The sequence below is a fragment of the Henckelia pumila genome, unplaced genomic scaffold (assembly GCF_033568475.1).
Source record: "Henckelia pumila isolate YLH828 unplaced genomic scaffold, ASM3356847v2 CTG_627:::fragment_1, whole genome shotgun sequence".
Classification (NCBI taxonomy): domain Eukaryota; kingdom Viridiplantae; phylum Streptophyta; class Magnoliopsida; order Lamiales; family Gesneriaceae; genus Henckelia; species Henckelia pumila.
Genome location: NW_027331869.1, coordinates 372152 through 396419, shown reverse-complemented (window position 1 = coordinate 396419; position 24268 = coordinate 372152). Strand labels below are relative to the sequence as shown.

Sequence of the window (24268 nt, the reverse complement as noted above, 5' to 3'; positions counted from 1 at the left end):
GCTAGCATGTTTTGAGATGTCATTTTGGAAATGAATGTATTGATATGCTTGATAAGCTATTGCTCTAGATGAATAGCTATGTGTTAAGAATTTAAGAATAAAGTAGATTTCTATGATTACATGTTGTTACATGTTTTTGATAATTTAGAATTATTATAGCATATAGATTCAATATGCATATAGAGTGTATATGCATGTCTTTCATACTGAGAATTATATTCTCACCGAAGTTATCCGGATGTTGCTTTGTTTGTATGTGTGCATTGCATCAGGTTGGGGTATGATCAAGTCAGAAATGGCTTGGATTGCACGAGATTGAAAGATTAGAAGTGGAGACTCGGGTTTTTAAGCAGATGACATGTAGTCTTTAATGTGGTAAACATGTTAGAATAACAAGCACCTTTGTATATGTTGTTGTCGAGTATTGATTTATACTTAGAATTCATGTATTACAGATATGTAGATTGATGTTTAAATGCATGTCAATTACGTAGATTCATGTTGAAAAGCTTATATGATAGATTATATCATTTTTCAGACTTGAAAAGCTTAAGTTCTGAATTTTTAATACAGGGCACGAACCCCGTGTCAAGGTCTGTGTAAGGGTCCGGGTGGACTCTGCCTTGCAATTCCTTCATTTTTTATTTTAGCCTTGAGCACGGACCCAGGTCCAGAGGAGGCACGGACCCCGTGCCTTGGTCCGTGTAGGGTCCGGACCGAGGTCCGTGTCTTTTAAAAAAAAATAAAAATTTCTTTTAGCGATGTGTGTTTGCGTCACCAAATGTAAGGTTTTGCGTCGCCAAATGTCCTGTATTATTTATTTGATTATTCAGTAGACTAATATTCAGATTGAATATTTCTCTAGTTATTAATCACCCTGTAAAATTAGATTAGCACCCAAGGTCCCCACAACAGGTGGTATCAGAGCGTAAAGTCTTGGATTAAAATAGAAGTTGAGCAAGGTAGATTGAGTCGCATGCATTTATAGTATTGCATGAGTATGTTTTACTTGCTTTACAGAATTGTATGCGACTATGATTGCTTGATTGAACACTGCTTGCTTTACTGAGATGAGAATTACATCCTTATATGCTGATATGTATGCCTGATTTTTTGAATTCATCAGAGTAAGTGAATTCGTTGTAAGCATGTATTATTTGAAAAACATGAGAATTTGCAAGTATGTGTTCTATTCAGAAGCATGAGATTATATGTATGTTATACTGAAATTGTATTTTAGAATCTCTGCAATATATATTGCTTCTGTTATCGAATAAGACAGATTGTGCAGATAGCATGAGAACCTCAGACAAAATAGAACCGCAGACAGAACAGAACAGTGTTGAGGTAAGTTTTTGAGCCGATCGATATGATGATTGAACTGAGGAGTATGTTAGTTGAACAACTCCGAAGCTATTAATCACCAACTCAGAAAGATACAGAATATGCTATGTCTAGAAAGGGGTTGAGTTGAAAAGCTGGATCAGTTGTTCAAGTGAAGAATATTCAGATGAACATAGAACCAGCCTGATTTTCTATTAACTCCATGGCTTAGCAAGAAGTTGGTGAATTTGACAGAAGAACTGATGGAAGAGCAGACGTATTGAAATGGTTTGGCAGGTAAGTAAACAGAATTATTTTTTTCTGTAAGTAGTAGAAAAGATAGAAAAGCAGAATTTTCCAAACAGAAGCATAGCCACTTGAATGAGTTCATGGAAGCCAATGACAGAACAAAGAAACCACAAACCGGTAGTACGAGGTAGAGTTGAATTTTATTCACGCCTCTGTAGTTGCGACAACTATGATCAGCACCTTCACTACATATTTCATAGCAGTATAGCTATGAAGCAAGAGATAGTGACAACAGCAGCAAAGATCGATTCAACTTAAAAGCCAGCATATGAAGAATATGAGGATAGTTCCCCTAGCTGAAATAGATCAAGAGAACATTCGAATGGTAGATAATTTTATAGGCAATAAGCAAGTACAGAATATTGGACTCAGTTGCACCAGATAATGAGATTGCAGGTAATTGAGTAATTTAATTAATCTGCTTATATCTTGATTTCATAGCATACATTCATAGATCAATGATTTGTTATGCTACAATCTTATCTGTTGAGCCTTTAATTAATTGTATGTGCTGAGTCTTTGCCTTTGAGTAGATGGAAAATATTTGGCAGATGAGACATAACAGATAAAATACAGAATTGAGGAAATAAGATTGAATGTGATAATATACGACTTGGGTATTAAGCTAGCATGCATTATAGATAGTAATGCAATAACTGAGTACCAGTTAACAACTGATTGAATCTGTGCATTGATTAAGCAATAGTTATGATATGAGTTTCAGAAATTAGATTTTTTGTTATTTCGGTACTGGTTATATAAAGATTAAAGTGGAAGAATGTCGAAAGAATTCTAGTCGATATACTGAACTAGTATAGAATTAACCTAGAATTGACAGATATGTCAGTGGTTAGAATGTACAGAAATAGTTCCATGACATATTCCGACCTTTCTACGATATGAATGCAGTTCTATATAGAGTGGTGTCTAGTACGAAAAGCTTATGACAACTCGTATAGAAAAGCACTACTTGAACTGAAGAACTCCAAAAACAGCAGAATATTGATTAGCACAGAATTATTCTAGTACCGAATTGATTATGAATTCTATGACAGTGAATTATGTCGAAAAGATGATATTCGACTATTGCCATGCAGAAAGTTAGAGATAAACTCATATCAATAGAGAATAAGAAAAATCAGTTACAGTAGAGCTTTTTCTTCAATTTTGCTGAAGCTATTCTATCATAGAAATCACGATTCTTGAATTTCATGATATTGATTCTGAGGTTTTTGTATTCGACCTCGATCGATTTTGATTGACTCTTATTCCTTTGCTAGAGTCTGATTTGATTTACTCGCTTTAAGTTTTGATATGCAAGTGAGTTGTTTTCACTGTGCAGATTTTGTCATTCAGAATATTTGATTTTGGGTGACCTTGACTTGAGCGAGTTCCTTTGATTTGAAATTTGAGAATTATTGATTATTTGATGTGTCTATTCAGTGTATCTTGAAGTATTTGGCTCGTAACTGATAGAAATTCAAAGTCAGCCCATCAGCAAGAATTATGGGTTTTAGATAATTGCTTGATTGATTGAGTACAGATCTGTACTTGTTGTATGTTTGCGCTTGAGTTTCTAGACAGATGCTCAAACAATCAAAATTGTTGAAATCCAAGCTAAACTCGATTGGTTTGGAAGGATGAAAGCAACATGGATATTAGATCAAGCAATGAAAATTCGATTGAGAATGCTAGATTAAGATATGAGACAAGACAGCAGATCAGAACAGATGAATTTTACGGTGAATAATCGTTTGAGTATGCCAGATATTCTAGATATGGAATATCAGATTTTGAAAGAGGCATATGACAACATATTTAATATCCATTCAGTTTTTTACACATGTATGACTTACATGTAGTCATTACTTGAAAATTAGTATTGGTGACAGAAATGAAAGCAGATACGACAGAATTGACATTACCAATACTAAAATTCCAGTAAAAGAAGCAGAAAAGAAGAACCCAAGTGTTTTCTGTAACAGATTAGTAACATAAGAGTTGAAAGAATATCAACTTTTCGAAAGATTTGAGTTTGAATCTACTCAAATCGTCATGATTTTGCGATTTAGATTGTAGTAGATTTCGACAGATTCAAGAATATGTTGTATTAGACATGTTACAATCATAAAAATTTACCTGTTACGAAGTTAGCAAGATGATCAGATTACAGGAATTATTGAAATCTATTGTCGAGATAGATACTTTAGATTTGTTTTCTAGATTGTGGAATTGATTGTCAGATGTTCGGAGTGTTTGGTTGTATGATATTTCATTATACCATCATCTGATTAGTGGACTATCAGATGTGAGTATCCAGATTTCCGAGGATATGCTCAGATCTATAGTACTAGATTCGGTACTAATTGATTGATTATGTGCCATTTGATTACCATAATTCCTGTGACAGCTATTTGATAGATATAGAGACAATATTTTGATGATTGATTGATAAAAAAACAGAATTGTCTTTATATGGAAATGATATTTCAGAAGTATCAGGTATCAGACCAGATATGAGTCAAGAAAAGACAGAGAATGTGAAGATTGATTTGAACAGAATAAGAACAGAGCAGCATAAACAGAGTTAGTAAATGAGCAATAGATATAGATTTTGAAGCCTGAACATAATGATCAGAAAAGAAGTTCTTTTCCCGAGCATCATTTCAGAAAGAGATTTCATAAGTGAAATAATAATTGATCCCTGTGAGTATTTGATCTAGCTTATTGATTAATACTCAATCTTGAATTGTCAGATAGATGAATTTTTATCCATATACATTGGCTGAAGAATATCAGCTAGAATATGTATGTGCATTCAATTCAGATAAAACCGAAGCAGATAAGATTTTAATAGAAGCCGACTAACTTATGTAGAGTTAGATCACGAGAAAGAGCAACTTAGATATAAGTTGACTCAGTGATTATATGTTCATGAGAATAGATATGATTGCAGAAGCAATCAGAAAGAAGATTAAGATACGGTTGAAGAAAAGATATCAGAATAAATATCTAAAGCTCAGAGAATTGAAGTACGTTTTAATTCCGTTAGCTATACAGCTTACGAGAATCAGCAGTAAGATCGAATGCGATTTCGAGGACGAAATCATTCCTTAGAGGGGAGGAATTGTAAGGCCCGAAAATATTAAGTTCTTAATGACGGGATTTAAGAGTTAAATTCCGAATAAGAGTGAAAAGATAAATTTAAGAATTTATGAAAATTAGAGATTTCAATTTCGGGTCAAAAATATTTAATTTGAGGATTTTTCGGATTTTAAGATTTTAATATCCGAAATTCTTATATTAAAAGATTAAAAATATTTAAATTGATATTTATGGAATTTAAGATGTAAATTCCAAGATTATAAATAACAAGAATTTAATTTGAGGATGAAATACGGGCAAGGACCAATTTGCGAATATTGAGCAGTTCAAGGACTAAAATGCGATGAGATCCGAAATGATTTAATTTTAATCCGAGAATATTTAATTTGAGAATTTTTAGAGTTTAAAATTACATTCTAACATTTTTAAATTATTTAGGATTGAAATTGAATTAAAATATTGGCCGAGGACCAAATTGCAATTACTAAAGAATTCAGGGACTAAATTGCAATTAGGACAATATATATCAAAATTGACACAATTTTCCACTCAATTCACGTGTAACCATCAGAAGAGGAAGGGGAATTTCAGAAACCCATTGAACGCCATTTTCAACTTTTCCAAAGCTCGATAAAAATTGATCCGCCCGATAGAATTTTCGATTGATCATATATTTGCGATCACAGCTCCAAGTACTACGTTTTGACGTAAGTTTTATGAAGTTTTACCATGCTTGAATTTTAAGTTGTTGTTAGAATTAATATTTGATTGTATAAACGTGTTTTAGTATATACGACGATAGCATATCTAAGGCGGATCGAGAAAAGATCGTCGTTTGGAAATGTTTTAGAATTTTTAAAGAATTTTTGAAAATCTGAATTTTGGGGCTTTGGATTTCGAAATTGTGTTGAAGAATTGAAGTTGATATTATGTTTAGATGATTGAGAAGATAATGTATATGCTTTTGGAATTTCAGTTCGGGACCGTTATGCCGCTGACTTGAATTTCGGTTGTATTATCACGTTTTGACTTGTATAAGCATGAAAGAGGCATTGATTAAGATTGGAAGATTGTATTGAGCTTGTTTATGCTTTATTTCAGAATTGAATGTGAATATATTGAATTCGAATTGACGAGTTCGAGTTCGAATGACTTGAAGTATTGAAGTTGAATAAAAAAAAATACCTTCAAGTAGCTCTGATTGAAATGAGCAGAATTGTATGACCGATTTGGCTAGTTTAAGGTTGATCAGCATTTGCAAGAGTTTTTACAGATTCAAGATGTTTGAATCGCGATGAAAGGTATGAATCGACATTATTCTCGCCAGGTAGAACAACTCGAGAACGTGGTGGTTTTCGAGTTTTCCTAAAATCACATACTTAAGTGTTTATATGCTTTCATATGAATTGTTGTTTGTTATTGCTTGGCTTGATTAAGTAATTTAAGTGTTCAAGATGTTTTACAGTATTACTACATATAGATTATGTTGCATTCATCTTGAACCCTACCTTGATAAGCACAGAGGGTTGAAAGGCCTAGAGTGCAGATGACGTTTGGAGAACTGTAGTTGAGTGGCATGAAATGTAGATTTACTTCAGAGTCAAATGACTCATGGCACGGAATATGGATTTACTTTCAGATCTATATGACTCACTATAGTTGCACCAAAGTCAGGGGAATTGAGATATTTAACACCACCTCGATTGGGAGAGTCGGTGGTCGGTTAAATATTTTATTTCCCTGGGATCCAGAACTATGATTTATTGATATCAGATTTGATAGCCTATTCCTTGACACATACATTGCATTTATGCATTAACCTAGAGATTTCTATGGTTTAGAATATGCAGTTATAAATGCTAGCATGTTTTGAGATGTCATTCTGGAAATGAATGTATTGATATGCTTGACAAGATATTACTTTAGATTAATAGCTATGTGTTAAGAATTTAAGAATAAAGTAGATTTCTATGATTACATGTTGTTACATGTTTTTGATAATTTAGAATTATTATAGCATATAGATTCAATATGCTTATAGAGTGTATATGCATGTCTTTCATACTGAGAATTATATTCTCACCGGAGTTATCCGGCTATTGCTTTGTTTGTATGTGTGCATTGCATCAGGTTGGGGTATGATCAAGTCAGAAATGGCTTGTATTGCACGAGATTGAAAGATTAAAAGTGGAGACTTGTGTTTTTAAGCAGATGACATGTAGTCTTTAATGTGGTAAATATGTTAGAATAACAAGCACCTTTGTATATGTTGTTGTAGAGTATTGATTTATACTTGAGAATTCAAGTATTACAGATATGTAGATTGATGTTTAAATGAATGTCAATTACGTAGATTCATGTTGAAAAGCTTATATGATAGATTATATCATTTTTTAGACTTGAAAAGCTTAAGTTCTGAATTTTTAATACAGGGCACGGACCCCGTGTCAAGGTCTGTGTAAGGGTCCGGGTGGACTCTGCCTTGCAATTCCTTCATTTTCGATTTCAGCCTTGAGCACGGACCTAGATCCAGAGGAGGCACGGACCCCGTGCTTTGGTCCATGCAGGGTCCGGACCGAGGTCCGTGTCTTAAAAAAAAAAAATCTTTTAGCGACGTGTTTTTGCATCGCCAAATGTAAGGTTTTGCGTTGCCAAATGTCCTGTATTATTTATTTGATTATTCAGTAAACTAATATTCTGATTGAATATTTCTCTAGTTATTAATTGCCCTGTAAAATTAGATTAGCACCCGAGGTCCCCACAAACAGTGCCGGAGCTCCACCTGGTCTTGAATCTCTCTGCTCAAACCACATAAAAATCGAGCCATGGTCGCCTCATTGTCCTCCTCAATATTAGTTCTAATCATAGTAGTTTCCAACTCCTTATAATAATCTTCTACGCTCCTCGAAACTTGCTTCAAATTCTGCAACCGCCTGAACATCTCACGATAGTAGTGATTAGACACAAACCTCTTTCTCATAACCCTCTTCATCTCATCCCAATTCTCAATATACCTCTCACCACATCTCCTCCTAGTATTAACAAGTTGATCCCACCAAATAAAGACATAATCCACAAATTCAACTACCGTCAACCTAACATTTTTAAGCTCGGAATAGTGGTGACAATCAAACACAATCTCTACCCTCTTTTCCCACTCCATGTATGCTTCGGGATTTGATTTCCCATGAAATGAAGAGATTTTCATCTTAATACTACTAATATTTCCATCCTCTCAACCCTCATCAGTATATATCCCACGTACCGCTTCTCTCTTCCCTCTACCAAACCCATGATTTCTCTTTTCCCTCTCCCAGTTCTCATTAAAACTTTCATCATCTCCACCAACATTGTAATCATCCTCAATTTTCTATTTTTAGTCTTACTCCCACTCCCACTCCCACTCCCACTCCCAATACCTTCAAGCTTACTTACCCTCTCACGTATTGGATCTAACTCGGCCCTCATTATCCTTTCTAATGTTTCGAATTGAACGTTGGAAAATCCTAGGTTCGAACCTGCTCCTCCTTCTTTATATGAATTTTTATCAGTCATATACCTGCAAGAAACGGTTAATAATAAAAAATTTTCTCACCCAAATTTTCACAAGTCACTTCCGAGAGAATTCACTCACACTCTTTTTTTTGTTCACTCAAATATATTAAAGGGCTTATGCTTTGTGGTCTTTTGTGTATCAAACTCACAAGTTTAAAACGTGTAGACACTTATAAATTGATTCACGTAGACCGCATTAAAACAAGAAAAATGACCATGGAAATTGGAATAGACTTTGCACCCAAGGATAAACAAAGACAAAAAAAAAAAAAAAGATTGACCACAAGTTATTTTTTCTTTTTTTTTTAAGATTCTCTTTAATTTTTTTTGGTTTTTTTTTGTTTTTTGTTTTTGATAATTTGTAACACAAGAAACAAAACTTGGACAACAATATGGACAGAAACGACACAGAAATTCAACAAAGAATAGACTCAATAGAAGAACGAAGAACGAAGAAGAATCAAATACATTGAAACGATACTTACTTGTCTCAAAATATTTGCTCTTGATACCAAAAGATATGAATATTTAATGGCATGAATAGCAAACACAATTATAAGAAAGAATCGAGCCATCAATTCAGTAACAAAAAGAATCAAAGTTTTTTTCCCGATCTTTGAAATATGTAAAAATTTGGATATTCACCCCTTGTTTAAAAGAAACTAGTAACAAATAATCACGAAAAACAATTGTGATTCAAGGGAATCTTCAAAGAAATTTTCTTTGACAATCCACGGTGAAGAACAATCGACAAACACCACAAAGTTGTTAAACTTTGATAAGTTTGATTTTTGGCAAAACAAAAGTTTCAATAAAATTCTAGATAGAATTTTGATAGAAATTTCAATAATCTGAATAATGCTATTGAATAATGAATCAATCTAGTGTTTTATTGTTTACAACTTTGAAAGGTAAAAGATAACGCAAAGCATGCAAAAATATAGTTTCCTAAAGCTCTCAAACTCTCAAAAATAGGAAATAAACATAAAAAATAACAAAATTCACCAAACACGCACAAACACGCCGCACTTTGTGTGTGCACGGTCCCTGGATAAGGGTCCGGACGTAGTTCCGTGTGCCCACGATGATTCGAAACTAAAAAACACGATTATGTATTCTTATGGCATGGACCCAGCCACCACACTGATGTGGCACGGACCCTGGGCAGGTCCAGGATCTTCCGGGAGCTGATTTCAGGCGGTCTCGAGCATATCTTGTCTCCTTGATCTTCATGCACTCGAATCATGTTAAAACATCTTCCAACTTGATTCTCATGCTCCTCAACACTTTCAAGAATCGGTACCACGCTTGCAAACATTCCTTGGAGTGTTTCCTTGAATCTCTTGCTTCGACCTCTCGTCATTGGTCTTTGTGGCAGCTCCAACGGATCCATCACATGCTTAGCAGCTTGATCATTATGCGAGCCAACCATGTTCGCATCACCCGTCATATTAATCACACTTTATTTACACACGATCTTAATTAATTAATAAACAGTGAAAAGTGAGTTAAAAATTTGGTTTTGGACTTATAAAAATTTCTACATGACTTCTCAGTAAATAGGACAAAGAATCAACAATTGCCCTCAACAAACACAAACATATAAACAAGTTCCGCATGCACAATCACAACATAAATAAACCAAAAATATCATAGAGTCGACAAGTCTAGATAATAACATAATACAATCGTTTTAAACACTCTACATACAGAATATAACTACTCGGGACATTCTTAGTAAAAGTATAACTCCAAATAAATACATATAATATCTAAGAGACAACACCACGACATGGTATGCACCTAAAAATGACAGAATTCACTCTTATAGAGCTCTGGTACTTCCTGATGCTTCCTTTCAAGCATCTAAAGTCAAATCACCTGTGTCACCTGTCATGTCCATGCACAAAAGACACGATAATGCAAATTATGCAATGGAGCCATATATGACATTAAAACGCGATGATATCACGCATGAATGCAATGCATGAACAGGTACAAGATATCATGATATCATATAAATCAAATTCTCTATATATTATACATAACATGCTTGAGTTTATTTGTGCCTCAATGGACCGTGTCTAAAGATATGGCTCCACTCTCGATGCCAGCGACTACCTAAACTAGACGGGATTGAGGTGTCCAAAAATCTTAGCGACACAATATATTATCATATAACATATCTCAATCGATATATAATTTGATCTCAATGACAGAAATTATCAATTGATATGTTTGGTGGTATCGATATCTCTAACTAAAATAAAAATGTGTATGGACAAAAAATATACATTTTATATTGTTTTGCATATCAATTACCAACTGATAATATGCGAGTCATCATATAATATCACATAAATCAACAAAATTGCAGATAAATCATATATACATCGTCACATGCCTCTGTTAGATATATTTTCATATCTCTATGTACCTCAACCAAAAAATTACAAATCATTTAAATCATCGAGAAAATCTTGGTAATGTCAACTCAGACAAATCACTTGAATATTAAATTTAATTGGTTTTATTATGATATAAAAATTTCACAATCATTTAAATTCAATTAAAGTTCCAACTTCAACTATTTAGGCACTTAAATTTATAAAATCTCAATATTCAATCAAAATATAAAACAATGGTTTCTAGCTTAATTCGTCACAAATATTATTTTTATCTTTAAATAACGCGGAACTAATATTCAAGATATCAATGTTCCTAAATTTCCGAACATCGCATTTTATATCAAAATTTTTCATAATGATTTCCAACAATTATATTTAACAATTCTAAGGCAGCAAACTATCCGATACTTAATTCATACTACTCGATACTTCAAAAATCCCTAAGATATAAATATTTGAAAATTCATTCTTTACCTCAAGTCATCGTAAAGTTCATTCCTACAGTCAAATATACAACAAACATCAAATATTTTACCAAATGGTTAAAATCTACTACCCGTACAGCCTATAAATCGAACCTCAAATACTCCAAAGTCGAAGCAAAGTTTAAAGCACCGAAGACCGGCGGTGGAAGAAGCGGTAAAAGGCTGGAATCGCACAAGAAGTGAAGGAAAGTGTCTGGTATATTGGATCTCAAACAAACACTTCAGTTTGGGCTTGGTCATGGGAAATGACTCAATTTTTTTGGACGTGGGCCGCATCTAGTTTTCTGGCCAAGAATTAGTTAGGCCCAAATCCAATAGGTTGGTAAACAGTTTCCGTTAAAAGAAAATTGTTGAAGCAGCTCAATGGTATAAAAAATATAAAAGGAAGGGTTTCTGGTACAAAGTGTAGATCCAAGACAGATTCAATATACATACATTCACTTCGAATTTTCGAGTATTCGAGTAAGAATAGTGATTCAAGAGCAGCTGAGAGATTAGAAAGGAGCTGGAATTACAGAGGGATAAACATGCATCAAAGGAGTAGAATAGAGCTCTGAGACTTGTTGTTGATTTAAATCTGTAATCATAAACTTTCTGGTTGATCTTTTTTGCGGCATTCTTGTATCAGATTTGTTTGGAAATAGTGGAAGGGAAGCCTCCCGTGGATGTAGGCTCGTTTACAGCCGAACCACGTAAATATCGGTGTCGTCTTACTTTCTTGCTCTTTTCATTGAGTGTTGTGATCTAGGCTATTGTTCTTGTTGGTTTATCATGGAGTGATCTTTCTTGTTACTTGCGGTTGTGATAACTAAGATCGATTCAGGAATTGGAGTTGTGTTTTTTGAACTGTTGATCCTACTGAATCCTAACAAGACGAGCCATGACCGAATTTTAAGTTGCGATATTTCTTCGCAAAAGTGGTATGAAAAGAAAGCTTATGCTGGATTTACAAATATATAATTACTTTCGAAAACCGATCACAGACGGAGGAGTAAGGTGACGATAAGCGGCGACAATGGTGAGAAGAAAAGAAACAGAAGACTTGGTTGAAAGATGAAGAAAGAAAACGATGGAGAGAGATAGAAAATATATTGACGAAGAAGATAAACTTTTTCCAAACATAGGATGTGTGTGTTGGAGTCATCATTTTTTAAAAAATTGTTTTGGGTTAAAACTTGACTCGATAATTGTGTTATTAAATTAAATTCAATTGTGTATTTTAATATCGTCTATAAATTATCAATGCACAAACCTGAGAATGGAACCATCAGAATTAGCAGAGACAGCCCTCGCCTTACTCTCAAAACAACAATCAAGAAGAGCTTCCCCATCCGTCTGAGCTTCTAATCTTAGCTCACGTTTATCCACATCGTATAGACGAAGATTCCGTTCAAAACACATGATGCATGCCACTCTTAAACAAAACAAACCCAAAAGTTCAAATTACAAAAACATAGGAGATGTGAAAAATTAGAAGCAAGCATTCAATATCATAACTCAAGTGCACATCATTCGAACATCTAAAAGATAAACTCTAACAACATCAAAAAGCCAATATTCAGATCCCACGGCATCTGAATATGATTATGGAAATTATGTAAAATCAGTGAAAATCAGAACAAAACAAGAATTGGTAGCAATTCACCAGCAAAAACCAAAACCCGTGTCCATACGAAAAGTCCCAAAAAAAAAAAACAACTAAATCCACAAACAGATAAAAAAATCTCAATTTTATAAATCCATAATCAGTTTTGCAGCAAAGAATCACCTGCGCTGCAAAGATAAGCGGCAATGGTGGAGAGAGCAGCGTTGAATCCAGCTAGAATCGCCCGATCAAAAGATGATCGATCCTTTTTGGGAGAGGAAAAACTTGGCCGTGAGAAATGAGAATAGAATAAAAAATCATATTTTACTGATTTTGGCCGAATTAAGATCCGAATTCCACCGTAGCCAATGGATCGGGTAATTTGATACTTGTGGGTAGCCCATCTCACGAGCCGTGAAACTGTTTCACATGAGTGTTACTTAAAACAAATACATAGCTTTCTCAAAAATAAAAAAAAAATAGATAACATTATGATACATAAAGAATTATTTCAAGAGGTGGCAACTCAAGTCCACCTGTCCGTCCCGCAGCAAAAAGAGCAACTTGGAAACCTTCCACTCATTTCCATAACACATACCAATATTTTTCATTCGATCAGATTAAATCAATCGATGGCGGAGAATGATATCGACCAACTACCCAAGAACAGTGCTAATTACACCGCTTTGACGCCGCTCGGGTTCTTGGATCGGGCTGCCACCGTGAATCCGACCCGGAAATCCGTGATCCATGGATCCTTGTCTTTCACGTGGCTCCAGACCTACAAGCGTTGTTGTCAGATGGCATCGGCCCTCACCAACAGAGGCGTCACCGTTGGTTGCACAGTAAGTGAAAAGCTTGCTTTTCTTTCTTGTTTTTTGGTGGAATTTTGAAATATATATATATATTTAATTAATATTCAGGTAGCTGTAATTGCACCCAACGTTCCAGCCTTATATGAAGCTCATTTTGGAGTTCCAATGTCTGGGGCTGTACTGAATGCAGTCAATATTCGTCTGAATGCACAAACAATTGCTTTTCTCCTTGGACATTCTCGATCCGCTGCTATAATCGTGGATCAAGAATTCTATACCTTGGCAGAGGAAGCATTGTCCATCATAAAGGAGGATAAAAGTAGTAAGGACAATTTTAAGCTTCCGATTATGATCGTTGCAGCTGATAAAAACTGTGACCCAAAGCCACTCCAACATGCACTCAGAAAAGGGGCAGTGGAATATGAGGATTTCTTGGAATCTGGTGACCCTGAATTTTCTTGGAAACCACCAGAGGACGAGTGGCAGAGCATTGCTCTGGGTTATACTTCTGGCACCACAGCTAGTCCTAAAGGGGTGGTGTTGCACCATAGAGGGGCTTACCTTATGGCTTTGAGTAATGTAATCGTATGGGGAATGGGGGAAGGAGCTGTTTACTTGTGGACTTTGCCCATGTTCCACTGTAATGGTTGGTGTTTTCCGTGGACTCTTGCTGCACTTTTCGGTACAAGCATATGCCTTAGACAGGTAATTAATTTATGCATATAAAATGCTTATGTGATATAGCTTTTAGTCTTCACCTATGCTTGCTGATGTTACGGAATTATTACTCCATGTAAAGCTATTCTATTGCTCCAGGCGGGTTTCTATGCTAGCCCTTTTGTTTGGTTGGAGATCTCATGAACTTGTTTTCAACTTCCTCTAATTATTGAATGAATGAATGAATTTTTCGCATTCAAAAAAAGGAAATGTTTTTGTCTGCTAATCTCTCTTCTGTTCTGTGTGTCTAGGTTACTGCTAAAGGCGTTTATTCAGCTGTAGCTAATCTTGGAGTGACCCATTTCTGTGCGGCGCCAGTGGTTCTCAATACTATTGCTAATGCACCCGAAAATGAGTCCATTCTTCCCCTTCCTCGTGTTGTCCATGTAATGACAGCTGGTGCTACACCACCTCCTTCTGTTCTTCTGGCAATGTCCCAAAGAGGATTTCGAGTCACTCACACTTATGGTCTTTCTGAAACATACGGCCCCTCCGCCGTTTGTGCATGGAAGCCCGAGTGGGATTCACTATCACCGGTAGAACAAACACGATTGAATTCCAGGCAAGGTGTCCGATACGTGGGGCTAGAAGGCTTGGATGTCATCGACACGAAAAGCATGACTCCTGTACATGCGGATGGCAAAGCTGTGGGAGAAATTGTGTTCAGGGGGAATGTTGTGATGAAGGGCTATCTTAAAAACCCCGAAGCAAATCGAGAAGCTTTTGACGGTGGTTGGTTTCATTCTGGTGACATCGGTGTGAAGCATCCCGATGGGTACATAGAAATCAAAGACAGATCAAAGGACATAATTATATCAGGTGGAGAAAACATTAGTAGCGTGGAGGTAGAAAATATTCTGTATCAGCACCCTGCAATATTCGAAGTGTCGGTGGTGGCCAGGCCGGATGAGCAGTGGGGTGAATCACCTTGTGCATTTGTGACGCTCAAGGAAGATGCTGATGCTTCTGATAAGCAGATGTTAGCTGATGATATAATGAAGTTCAGTCGAACAAATATGCCTGCGTATTGGGTTCCAAAATCAGTGATATTTGGACCATTGCCAAAAACGGCCACGGGGAAAATACAGAAACATGTTCTAAGATCCAAGACAAAGGAGATGGGGCCGGTCAAGAAGAGTAGATTGTAAATAGCCATCTTTGGCAAATGAGTTTGATGTAATAATAAGGATATATTTTCCCCATGATGGTTTAATTTAAATGATCTTGTTTTCTGCTTGATCGATCATTAAGCTTCAACTTTCAACGAGGTTATTTTGTTCCACCTTTTGGAAACAAACCAACTTGTTAATTTCAGAACACACAATTTGCAGGGGAGGTTGACAAAAGCCACTAAATAATAACCAAAAATGGCCACTAAAGAATATCATTGGGGTAACGAATGTTTTGTTTTTGAAGGAACAAATCCATTAGCACCAACAATTCAGCCTTCAATAAATAATAGCCCTATATATATATATATATAGAGAGTTTTTCTATCCTGCCCACCCACCGTGCCCACATAATCTGCCCACCATGAGGTGGCACTCAACTATTGGACGCACAATTCATCACATCCAATAGTTGAGTGCCACATCATGGTGGGCATATTAGGTGGGCACGGTGAGTGGGCAGGATAGCGAAATTGTATATATATATATAAAGATTTGTTCCCCTGCACACTAGTGTGCAGGGGAATCATGGGCGCCAGCTGTGCGCCATGTGTTATTTTTTTTATAATTTTTTTTTAAAATTTGAAAATTTTAAAGTATCATCTTCCTTATCACATCACCTTCTTCACTCATCTCTCTCTCAAATAACAACCCAATATAACTCCATCCTAAACACAAGACCATCGCCGACCACTCTCCCTGGCCACGGTCAACAGCCCAGCTCGCCATCTCGCCTGGGCACCACCGGTCGACACAGGACCATCTTCCATCTCGCCATCTCGTCTGGGCACCACCCAACCCCTCTGCTAGCTTCTCCTTCCCGCCAACTCCGGTCATCACCATCGCCCAGCTTGGCATCTCGTCTGGGCACCACCCAACACCTCTTCTATCTTCTCCTTCCGGCCAACTCCGGTAGTCTCCCAACATTTTCAGATCTGGAAAGTTCACGACTGCTCATCGACCAAAGCTCGATCCTTCTCCACCAGATCTGGGAATCCATGGCTGGATATGGACATAGTTGCCGTCGGGCCGGTACAGGAGGCAAAGAAGGAAGAGGAGAAAGAAAAAAAGAAAAAAGATTAGAAGGAAGATGAGCGGTCATAGCAAAAGGGTGGTGGCGGCGGCCAGTGAGAGGAAAGAGAAAAGGGTGAGAGATCGTGAAGTGATGGATCTGGGACAGGGTGGTGGGTGATGGGAAGGCTGAATTTCAAATTAAAAAACAAAACCAAAAAAAATAGGAAAAAAAAAAAGACACATGGGGCGACAGCTAAGCTGGCACGAAGTTGTAGGCAAGAGGCGGCCAACATCATCTCTAATTTTACTTCTCTTCTTTTCTTTTTATTTTTGGATTTTTAGTAGATGTTTTGGATTAAAAAATTTTGTTCTTGAATCATGTTAAACTTTGAGTAGTTTTTCTCTTTTGATCAAGGCCACGTGATTGGGCCAAACAATTTATGTAGAAAACTTGATTGTTTATTTGAGAATTTTCAGACTTGATTTTATTTTATTGATTATCGAATTTATATTTATCTTGCGAATTTCTTGGCCAGTTATTTGTTTGCATGTTAATTGATTTCAAGTCGATAGAGGAGGTTTCAATTTTGATCACTTTGATAATCAACATATTGTAAAATCGACTAGAAATAGAATTCGATTTCAGTATGCGGTTTGGGTGTAAATTGAATTTTCACAGTTCGTCGTGCATTCAAATTTGATTAGAATTACAAAAGATTAATCCGCCAATATTTGAATAGGTTTGATTGTTCTAGAAACAGTTCTTTGAATAATTTAGGAGAATTCCCGTGAATTAAGATTAAGTCTGAGTCTTAAATCGACTACTTGTTGTATGAATTGTCTGGTACCTACGTGAGTCCTTGATCGAGCTTTTTCTAAATTGAATTTAATCCAAAATCCCTGCTGCGTTTTTATTGAGTTGAAATTTATTTGCTATTTAAGTTTTAGTTTAAAATCTGAAATCACTCTTATTAATTAGTCTAGATTAAGTATGAATAATCATATTCTGATACTCATAATTATACAGTCTCTGTGGGTTCGACATCTGGACCTTTGTCCACTTTATTATAATTTGACCTGGTGCGCTTGCCAGTAGATTCTTAATCACACCGATTTAGCCGGTCAATTTACTATCAAAATTGTTCCTGACCCAATTCACATATGTAAAATGTGTTGTACACTCAACCCTGAACTTACTTGGATCCAGAAATAATCCTCTTATCTTATACAATCATGTCTCACAAAACCTTATTCTTATCTTTGACGAAGTCAATAGACAACTATATAAATCATTGGTAGTACTAGATCTATTCGACAAAATCCATCTCATAACATCCCAATACTGAATGTATACTGTGGGGCCTCGGGTGCTCACCTACTTAAGCTTACAGCCCACAATCATAAATAATGAATAAAAAAAAGTAATCAACAATTTTTTTTCTCAAAAGGGGGTGGGCTCGAGCCGCAATATTTTACGGCTCAGGCGCCCTTGTCCGCTGGACAAGGCAAACACTCAGCACAGGGTGCGCTCGGGACGTAAAATCTTGCAGCCCGGGTGCGCCCCCTGCAGTCCCAAACCTGGAAAAATTGCTTAAAACCTTTTAAATAAGCCATGCAATGCAATACTCAACTTTTATCAATGTTCGGAAATTCAACATTCATGAAATAACAATAACATGCAAGGTACTCGACCAAACAACGATGTATGGTACAAAATTCAACATATTTCAACATCATGAGTTCAAACTACATGACTCCTAGACCCGAGCTCCACTTCTAAACTTCTCCCAAATCTCAAGGCCTCCTATGACTCGGCCCTGAATCACCTGTTGCAATGCACACACAAAAAACAAAGCAACAGTTGGACAAACCTGTAAGTATAAAACTTAGTATGAAACAACGGAACATGTAATGAATCAAATATAGCAAGATTCATGCATTTCAAATATAAACAACAATTATGAAATGAAATGAACAATATACAAGGCTATCAAGAATCAAGGCTCAATATACGCCAATAGTTGAGATGCTAAAACGCATCAACTCATCATCAGGCTACAAGCTCATCACTGATGCTATACCGAAGTCTATGTATCAATGCTACAATCTCATCACCGATACTTTATTTTGTAACTCAAGAAATTTTTTTACGAGTTTATGTGTTGGTATTGGAATGAGGGATTGTGTGATGTTGATTTGTGGGATTCTTGAGCTTGGGCAATTTTTTTAGCCCATATTTTGTGAAATTTGGGGGAGATTGATACTAGTTAGTAGAGAAAAGAGATTGGAAAAAGGGGAAGAAAAAGACCAAAAAGAAAATGAAGTGCTTAGATTTGTATGGATCCTTTGTTTTCCCTTATTTTTTTGCTTGGAACATGGGCAATATTTTGTAGTCCGTCCATTCTAATTTGTTAACTTCTTTCTCATTAACACTTGCTGAAAGGAATATTTTATTCTTAAAAATTTTCAAGTTTTGAAAAATATTTTATTAAATATCTTTTACCTTTCTTGAACATGAAGTAACTTTTATATAAGTTATTTATTTCCTTAGGTAAGTTGATTTGAGATATTGTTAAGCTTATTAAAATATTTATCATATCATATCTAACATATATTTTTCTTTATTTGTGTAGATTTGATATGATCAAATCAAAAGAATCCTACGCCTACAAGAAAACATGTTGAAGAAGGATTCTTGTGTTATTTAAGAAGATGAACGTGCAAAAGTTAAAGAGATCGACCAATTGAGATTTTAATAATAGCTTCACGTACGTACATTGAGAGAAGAACTGAAGATCTTCTGAAGCTCACATCGGTCGTGATTGCTTGAAGCCTTGAAGAACACTTGAAGATCATTGATTGAGAAGTGTGCTGCTCAAGTGTTTTGGCTTCAAGGATTTTTCTCCTTTTTTCGTTTTTATTTTATCTTTCATAGAATTATTTAGGAGAACTTTTATTCGTTTATTTTCTCACATTCTTGAGAAAATTGATTTTTACAATAATCACTAGTTTTAGGGTTTGTAAAAATCTTTGAATTATTTTCTAATGAAAGTTTTGCCCTGAGGCGCTGCAAGAGTATTTAATACTCTTGCTTAAAACATTTGATTCTATTTATTTGGTTGCTTGTTTATTTTATTCACTCTTAAATTATATTCCGCTGCAAATTACTCAAGGTGTTATTCTGAAAACACCTCAAACTGTTTATGTGTAACCCCTATTCCCTTAAACTTGCTATTTCATGATGTGAATTTCATTTTTTCTCTGTATATGTAATTTACGCTTAATTTGTAGTGTATTTGGCGTTTAATTTGATCGACACTGAGAAAAATGTTTACATTTTTTTGAAATCGTAGTATGATATATTTGTGATTAGCTACCTTAAGAAGATCTCAAAAACACGTTTATATACTTTTATTGAAGTCAAGATGTTTACCTCAAATTGTATGTTTAGGAAAAGGCTTTGTCAAGAATTAATAAAGTCTTCTATTAATTGTTAGGTTTGTTGACAAGATCAATAGGGTAATTGGCAAGAAAGTGAGAGTATTCATGTTACACCAACATTTGTTTCCTCACTCAAGTTTCATGTGAATTTAAAAAGTATATATTTGATACATTGCCATAAATTTGAAAAATAAATATGTTGAGAGACAATCATACGTATATATAATGAATGACTCGATCAAATATATATTAAATAATTGACACAAAGCTAATCACATATTACAAGATCGATCGAGCCCGAAGAAATACATATCACATCAAGAACGATTCAGATCAAAACTATTTGTAGCTTCCTAGATCAAAGTTTTCGAAGCACATTGTGTGACTTCATTTTGTAACTCAAGCAGTTCGAGAGAGTGTATTGCTAGGAGTTCCTTTCAAGGGTTGATTGGATTGAATTTATACAAAGCGTTGTATAAATCAAACACTTCTAATGGAATCCTTCTGAAAACAGAAGAAGGGGTGACGTAGGAGATTAAACTCCGAACATCCATAAAAATTCTTTGTCCCTTTTACTTACTGCATTTACTTTACTTTGATCTGCCTTAGCTTTTCAAGTTCAATTCTGCGAGGAAGATTCTTCCGCCTGATCTTATCAGATCTTTCGAGCAGAACAAAGTTTTAAACAATCAAATTTTCTGTCTGGTTTTAACAAATCAGATCGAAGTTAATTTTAAGTTTTAAAAAGTGTATTCACCCCCATTTACACTGTTTTTTTATCCTAACAGAGTCTTAACACAAAGACGTTAAATATTATGTTTGTAGCCTTGACATAAAAGACGTTAAAGATTATGCGGATTGTGAGGTTGCGGCCTATAATCGAGTGGCTAGGAGTTCTATGATAGGCAGTGAGTAAGTCCTAGTCTTAGAGTGAGTTTTTACAAATGAGTTGTATAAATCAAAGTCTTTTAGTGCTATCCTTCCGAGGAGGAAGAAGGGGTCGTAGGAGATTGAGCTCCGAACATCCATAAACAAATTCGTGTCTCTTTATTTATCGCATTTACTTTACTTTTGCTACTGTTTTTAAGATGCATCGTTGAAGCATTTTATGTAATTCATAGACAAAAATATTGCATTCAAAGTGTTTGATAAAATGCTTCAACCAAACTGTTTTCATCATTTCAACTTACATCGTTTTCAAATGTTTTACAAAATGTTAAATCAGTTTTTACGAAGAATTATTTTGAGTGTCTTCCTTTTGGTTTGAAAATCGAACTCGATTTAATTCATCAGTACTTAATGTTTCAAGAATCGAGCTATTGTAGCTAAAATATTTTTAAACTTGTGTATTTTCCCCCAAACCAATCCTATCAGCTTTTTTTAAAATAAATTAGTCAATTGAAGAGTCGCATAATAATAATTTAAAACAACATTAATTATGTAGTAATGGATAATGATAATCATGTAAATTCACAAATAAACTCATATATTTATATATGTAATTGAAACTAACATATTTATAATAGTATATATATATATATGATTAGATATTAGATAAATATAATAGAAAAATTAGATAAATATAATAAAAAAATTAAATCAAATAAGAAAAAATCAAATAATAAATGATAGATACACAAAATTTTAACCTTTTTATTTGAAAGAGTGCATTATATACTTTTTTTAAATAATTAGTTAATTGAAGAGTCACATAATAATAATTTTAAACAAAAAAAATATTAATTATGTAATAATAGATAATGATAGCCATGTAAATTCACAAATAAACTCACAATATTTATATATGTAAGTTAAGTAATAGATTAGATCCCCCCACCCCCCAAAAAAAAAATTCTATCCGATAAGTATTTCGTACGAATGGATCGATAAGTACTATTGGTCATATGTTGTCAATCTTACTTATTATATATTACACATATATTTGATATTTGACAAATATATGTTTATAAATCACATGTGATTGTGAATCTCAAATAAAATCAAGTCTATCTGGTGAACACGTGCGAAGCTCATTAATTCTCCTTTCACCTCAAATTATTCCGCAAATGGAGCTAATCTCACATATAAAATCAACATCCCTCTCACGTAACTAAAAGGGAGGTTTTGTACATATTTCATTTCTTGGTTTTGGGGGGGATTTCCTCTTCGATCCATGATGATCAATTGAAGGTACGTATGTACATATTTATAGAGGTTTAATTTGTTTTAGTTGTTTTCTCGGGCATTGAGTCTGTTTTTGGCAAAATCTTTAGATCTGAATGTTCAAATATTACACATATATTTGTATGAAATCTGAAACACGATATATGTAAGTATATCTATATATACATGCAATGTGCAATCATTTTCCAACGTAACACATAATATTTTTTTGTTATAGAAAATGCTTGTTGGGTTGTTAATGAGGATCTCATTGTGTGTCTGCAGCAAGCAAATAGAGAGCCGGCTCAGGAAGATGATGTTGTTGCGTCGCAAAGACAAGGTGGTGTTTGTGATGGGCGCCACGGGGACCGGGAAGTCCCGCCTTTCCATCGACTTAGCCACCCGTTTCAACGGCGAGATCATCAACTCCGACAAGATGCAAGTCTACAGGGGTTTGGACGTGATAACCAACAAAGTAACGGAGGACGAATGTCGTGGCGTGCCACACCATCTGCTCGGGATGGTCGATCCCGACCATGACTTCACGGTCCGAGACTTCGTGTATCATGCAACCCTCGCGGCTGATGCCATAACCCGGAGGGGACGATTGCCCATCGTGGCCGGAGGGTCTAATTCTTACATAAAGGCACTTGTCCACGATGACTTTGAGTTTAGGTCAAAGTATGAGTGCTGTCTTCTTTGGGTGAACGTGGCGACCCCGGTTTTGAATTCGTTCGTGTCGAAGAGGGTTGATCAGATGGTGGAAGCCGGGTTGGTGGCGGAGGCGAACGAGTTCTTCGATCCCAGTGGCGACTACAGCCGCGGCATCAAGCGGTCTATCGGCGTGCCTGAGATGGACGACTACTTTCGGAATTATATTGATGATGAAACTAGAGCCAAGACTGAACTCAAGGTGGCTATCGATCGAATAAAGTCCAACACCTGCATGTTAGCATGTCGCCAACTCGAAAAAATTTCGTGGTTGGAGGACAAGTTGGATTTGAGGATCCATCGTCTCGACGCCACCGGAGCCTTCACCAGCCAAGTGGCGGAGTCGGACCGAGCATGGGAAAAAGCGGTGACGATTCCCGCCACCGTGATCGTGGCCGAGTTCATATGCTCCGACGATATCGGGCGTTTCATGTCGACTCTTGCTGCTCCACCTCCCATGGTGCACACAACCACCTCCTCCAGTTAATATATATATATGCATGAGTTAATTGTGATCCCTTTCATGGAACTTGATTAATTCTGAAATTTCCATCATATATAATATACAATAATTATTAATAATTAATATATATATGTAGACGTGGCGAAACTGGAATGATTCTTTCCATTTCTATGGTTTGACTTGGAGTACGTACGAAAATGGTCGTCCGTACGATTGGGCAAGCTCTTCAATTTATTATGTTATGAATCACCTTTTTCAATGTGGCTGTTCATAGAGTTGACAAATCTATGCTCTAAAATAATATAACAAATAATCTTTTTATTCATTTCCTTTTCATTAGATTGGGTATCATATTCCTCTTGAAAAATTTACTCGTAACTAGCTAGCTAGTAATATATATATACATTATATAAAATCACAAAAATTATTATGACACTGTTTCATGGGTCAACTTTGGGATATAGATTTAAATTTTTTTTATTTTTTTGTTAAAAATATTATTTTATAATGCAAATATGGATCGATTTGACCTGTAAAAAATATATATCATAGAATTGGGTGTGATGAATCAAAAGTTATATCAATCGAGAATTTAAGTATTTTCATTTTTAAAAAAATATTAAACAATTTTTTTACCAGAAAAAGATCTGCTTGATAAATTATTAATGTGGAAAAAATAAATATCTTTTCGTAAATATTCTTAAAAAAAAATGTTCCACTTTCAAAAATTCCTTTCTACGCTTGACGTGGATCCTTGGCTCAATGAAAAATTATTTGGATTCTATTCGTGATCCAGAACAATGAATCACATGATAAAGTAATTTAAGTTATCATTAGAATATAAACACACATTGTGGTCACTAAGATGGAATAGGGACCATAAGAGACGGAGCCGGCCAATGGATGGTCAGTGGTCACCCCTCAACTGTGTCTTATTTATGGTATTCTATCTTTCAAACTTGCAATAATACTAATATTTTTTAAATGATTTATCGACACCATCGC

At 35.3% G+C, this 24268-nt stretch overlaps 2 protein-coding genes and 1 long non-coding RNA gene across 5 annotated transcripts; 2 read left to right on the top strand and 1 right to left on the bottom strand.

Moving 5' to 3' along the window:
* Nucleotides 1–9790: 9790 nt before the first annotated feature.
* LOC140873516 (uncharacterized) lies at nucleotides 9791–13090 on the bottom strand. Its single transcript, XR_012148065.1, has 3 exons — nucleotides 12954–13090; nucleotides 12438–12599; nucleotides 9791–10182 (listed from the first exon to the last, which is right to left on the bottom strand). It is a non-coding gene; the product is annotated as an uncharacterized lncRNA (long non-coding RNA).
* On the top strand, nucleotides 13079–15494 carry LOC140873512 (acetate--CoA ligase CCL3-like). 2 transcript variants are annotated; one of them, XM_073276675.1, is made up of 4 exons: nucleotides 13079–13192; nucleotides 13302–13615; nucleotides 13694–14290; nucleotides 14554–15494. In XM_073276675.1, the coding sequence occupies exons 2-4, from the start codon at nucleotides 13403–13405 to the stop codon at nucleotides 15448–15450; spliced, it is 1707 nt and encodes a 568-aa protein (XP_073132776.1). In that variant the 5' UTR covers nucleotides 13079–13192; nucleotides 13302–13402; the 3' UTR covers nucleotides 15451–15494. The 2 variants fall into 2 exon arrangements, with proteins under 2 accessions (XP_073132776.1, XP_073132775.1); XM_073276674.1 differs by lacking the exon at nucleotides 13079–13192 and having other exon boundaries at nucleotides 13231–13615.
* A 6542-nt stretch (nucleotides 15495–22036) lies between these two features.
* On the top strand, nucleotides 22037–23423 carry LOC140873515 (adenylate isopentenyltransferase 5, chloroplastic-like). 2 transcript variants are annotated; one of them, XM_073276680.1, is made up of 2 exons: nucleotides 22037–22116; nucleotides 22375–23422. In XM_073276680.1, the coding sequence occupies exon 2, from the start codon at nucleotides 22403–22405 to the stop codon at nucleotides 23285–23287; it is 885 nt and encodes a 294-aa protein (XP_073132781.1). In that variant the 5' UTR covers nucleotides 22037–22116; nucleotides 22375–22402; the 3' UTR covers nucleotides 23288–23422. The 2 variants fall into 2 exon arrangements, with proteins under 2 accessions (XP_073132781.1, XP_073132780.1); XM_073276679.1 differs by having other exon boundaries at nucleotides 22074–22116; nucleotides 22328–23423.
* The last annotated feature ends 845 nt before the right edge of the window (nucleotides 23424–24268 follow it).

What these genes read in the sequence shown, in the direction of transcription:
- LOC140873512 (XM_073276674.1), top strand. Translation starts at nt 13,262, where the DNA reads ATGATACATAAAGAATTATTTCAAGAGGTGGCAACTCAAGTCCACCTG. An exon ending in GCGTCACCGTTGGTTGCACA is followed by an intron (nt 13,616 to 13,693) that starts GTAAGTGAAAAG and finishes ATTAATATTCAG; the next exon opens with GTAGCTGTAATTGCACCCAA. An exon ending in CAAGCATATGCCTTAGACAG is followed by an intron (nt 14,291 to 14,553) that starts GTAATTAATTTA and finishes CTGTGTGTCTAG; the next exon opens with GTTACTGCTAAAGGCGTTTA.
- LOC140873515 (XM_073276679.1), top strand. Translation starts at nt 22,331, where the DNA reads ATGCTTGTTGGGTTGTTAATGAGGATCTCATTGTGTGTCTGCAGCAAG.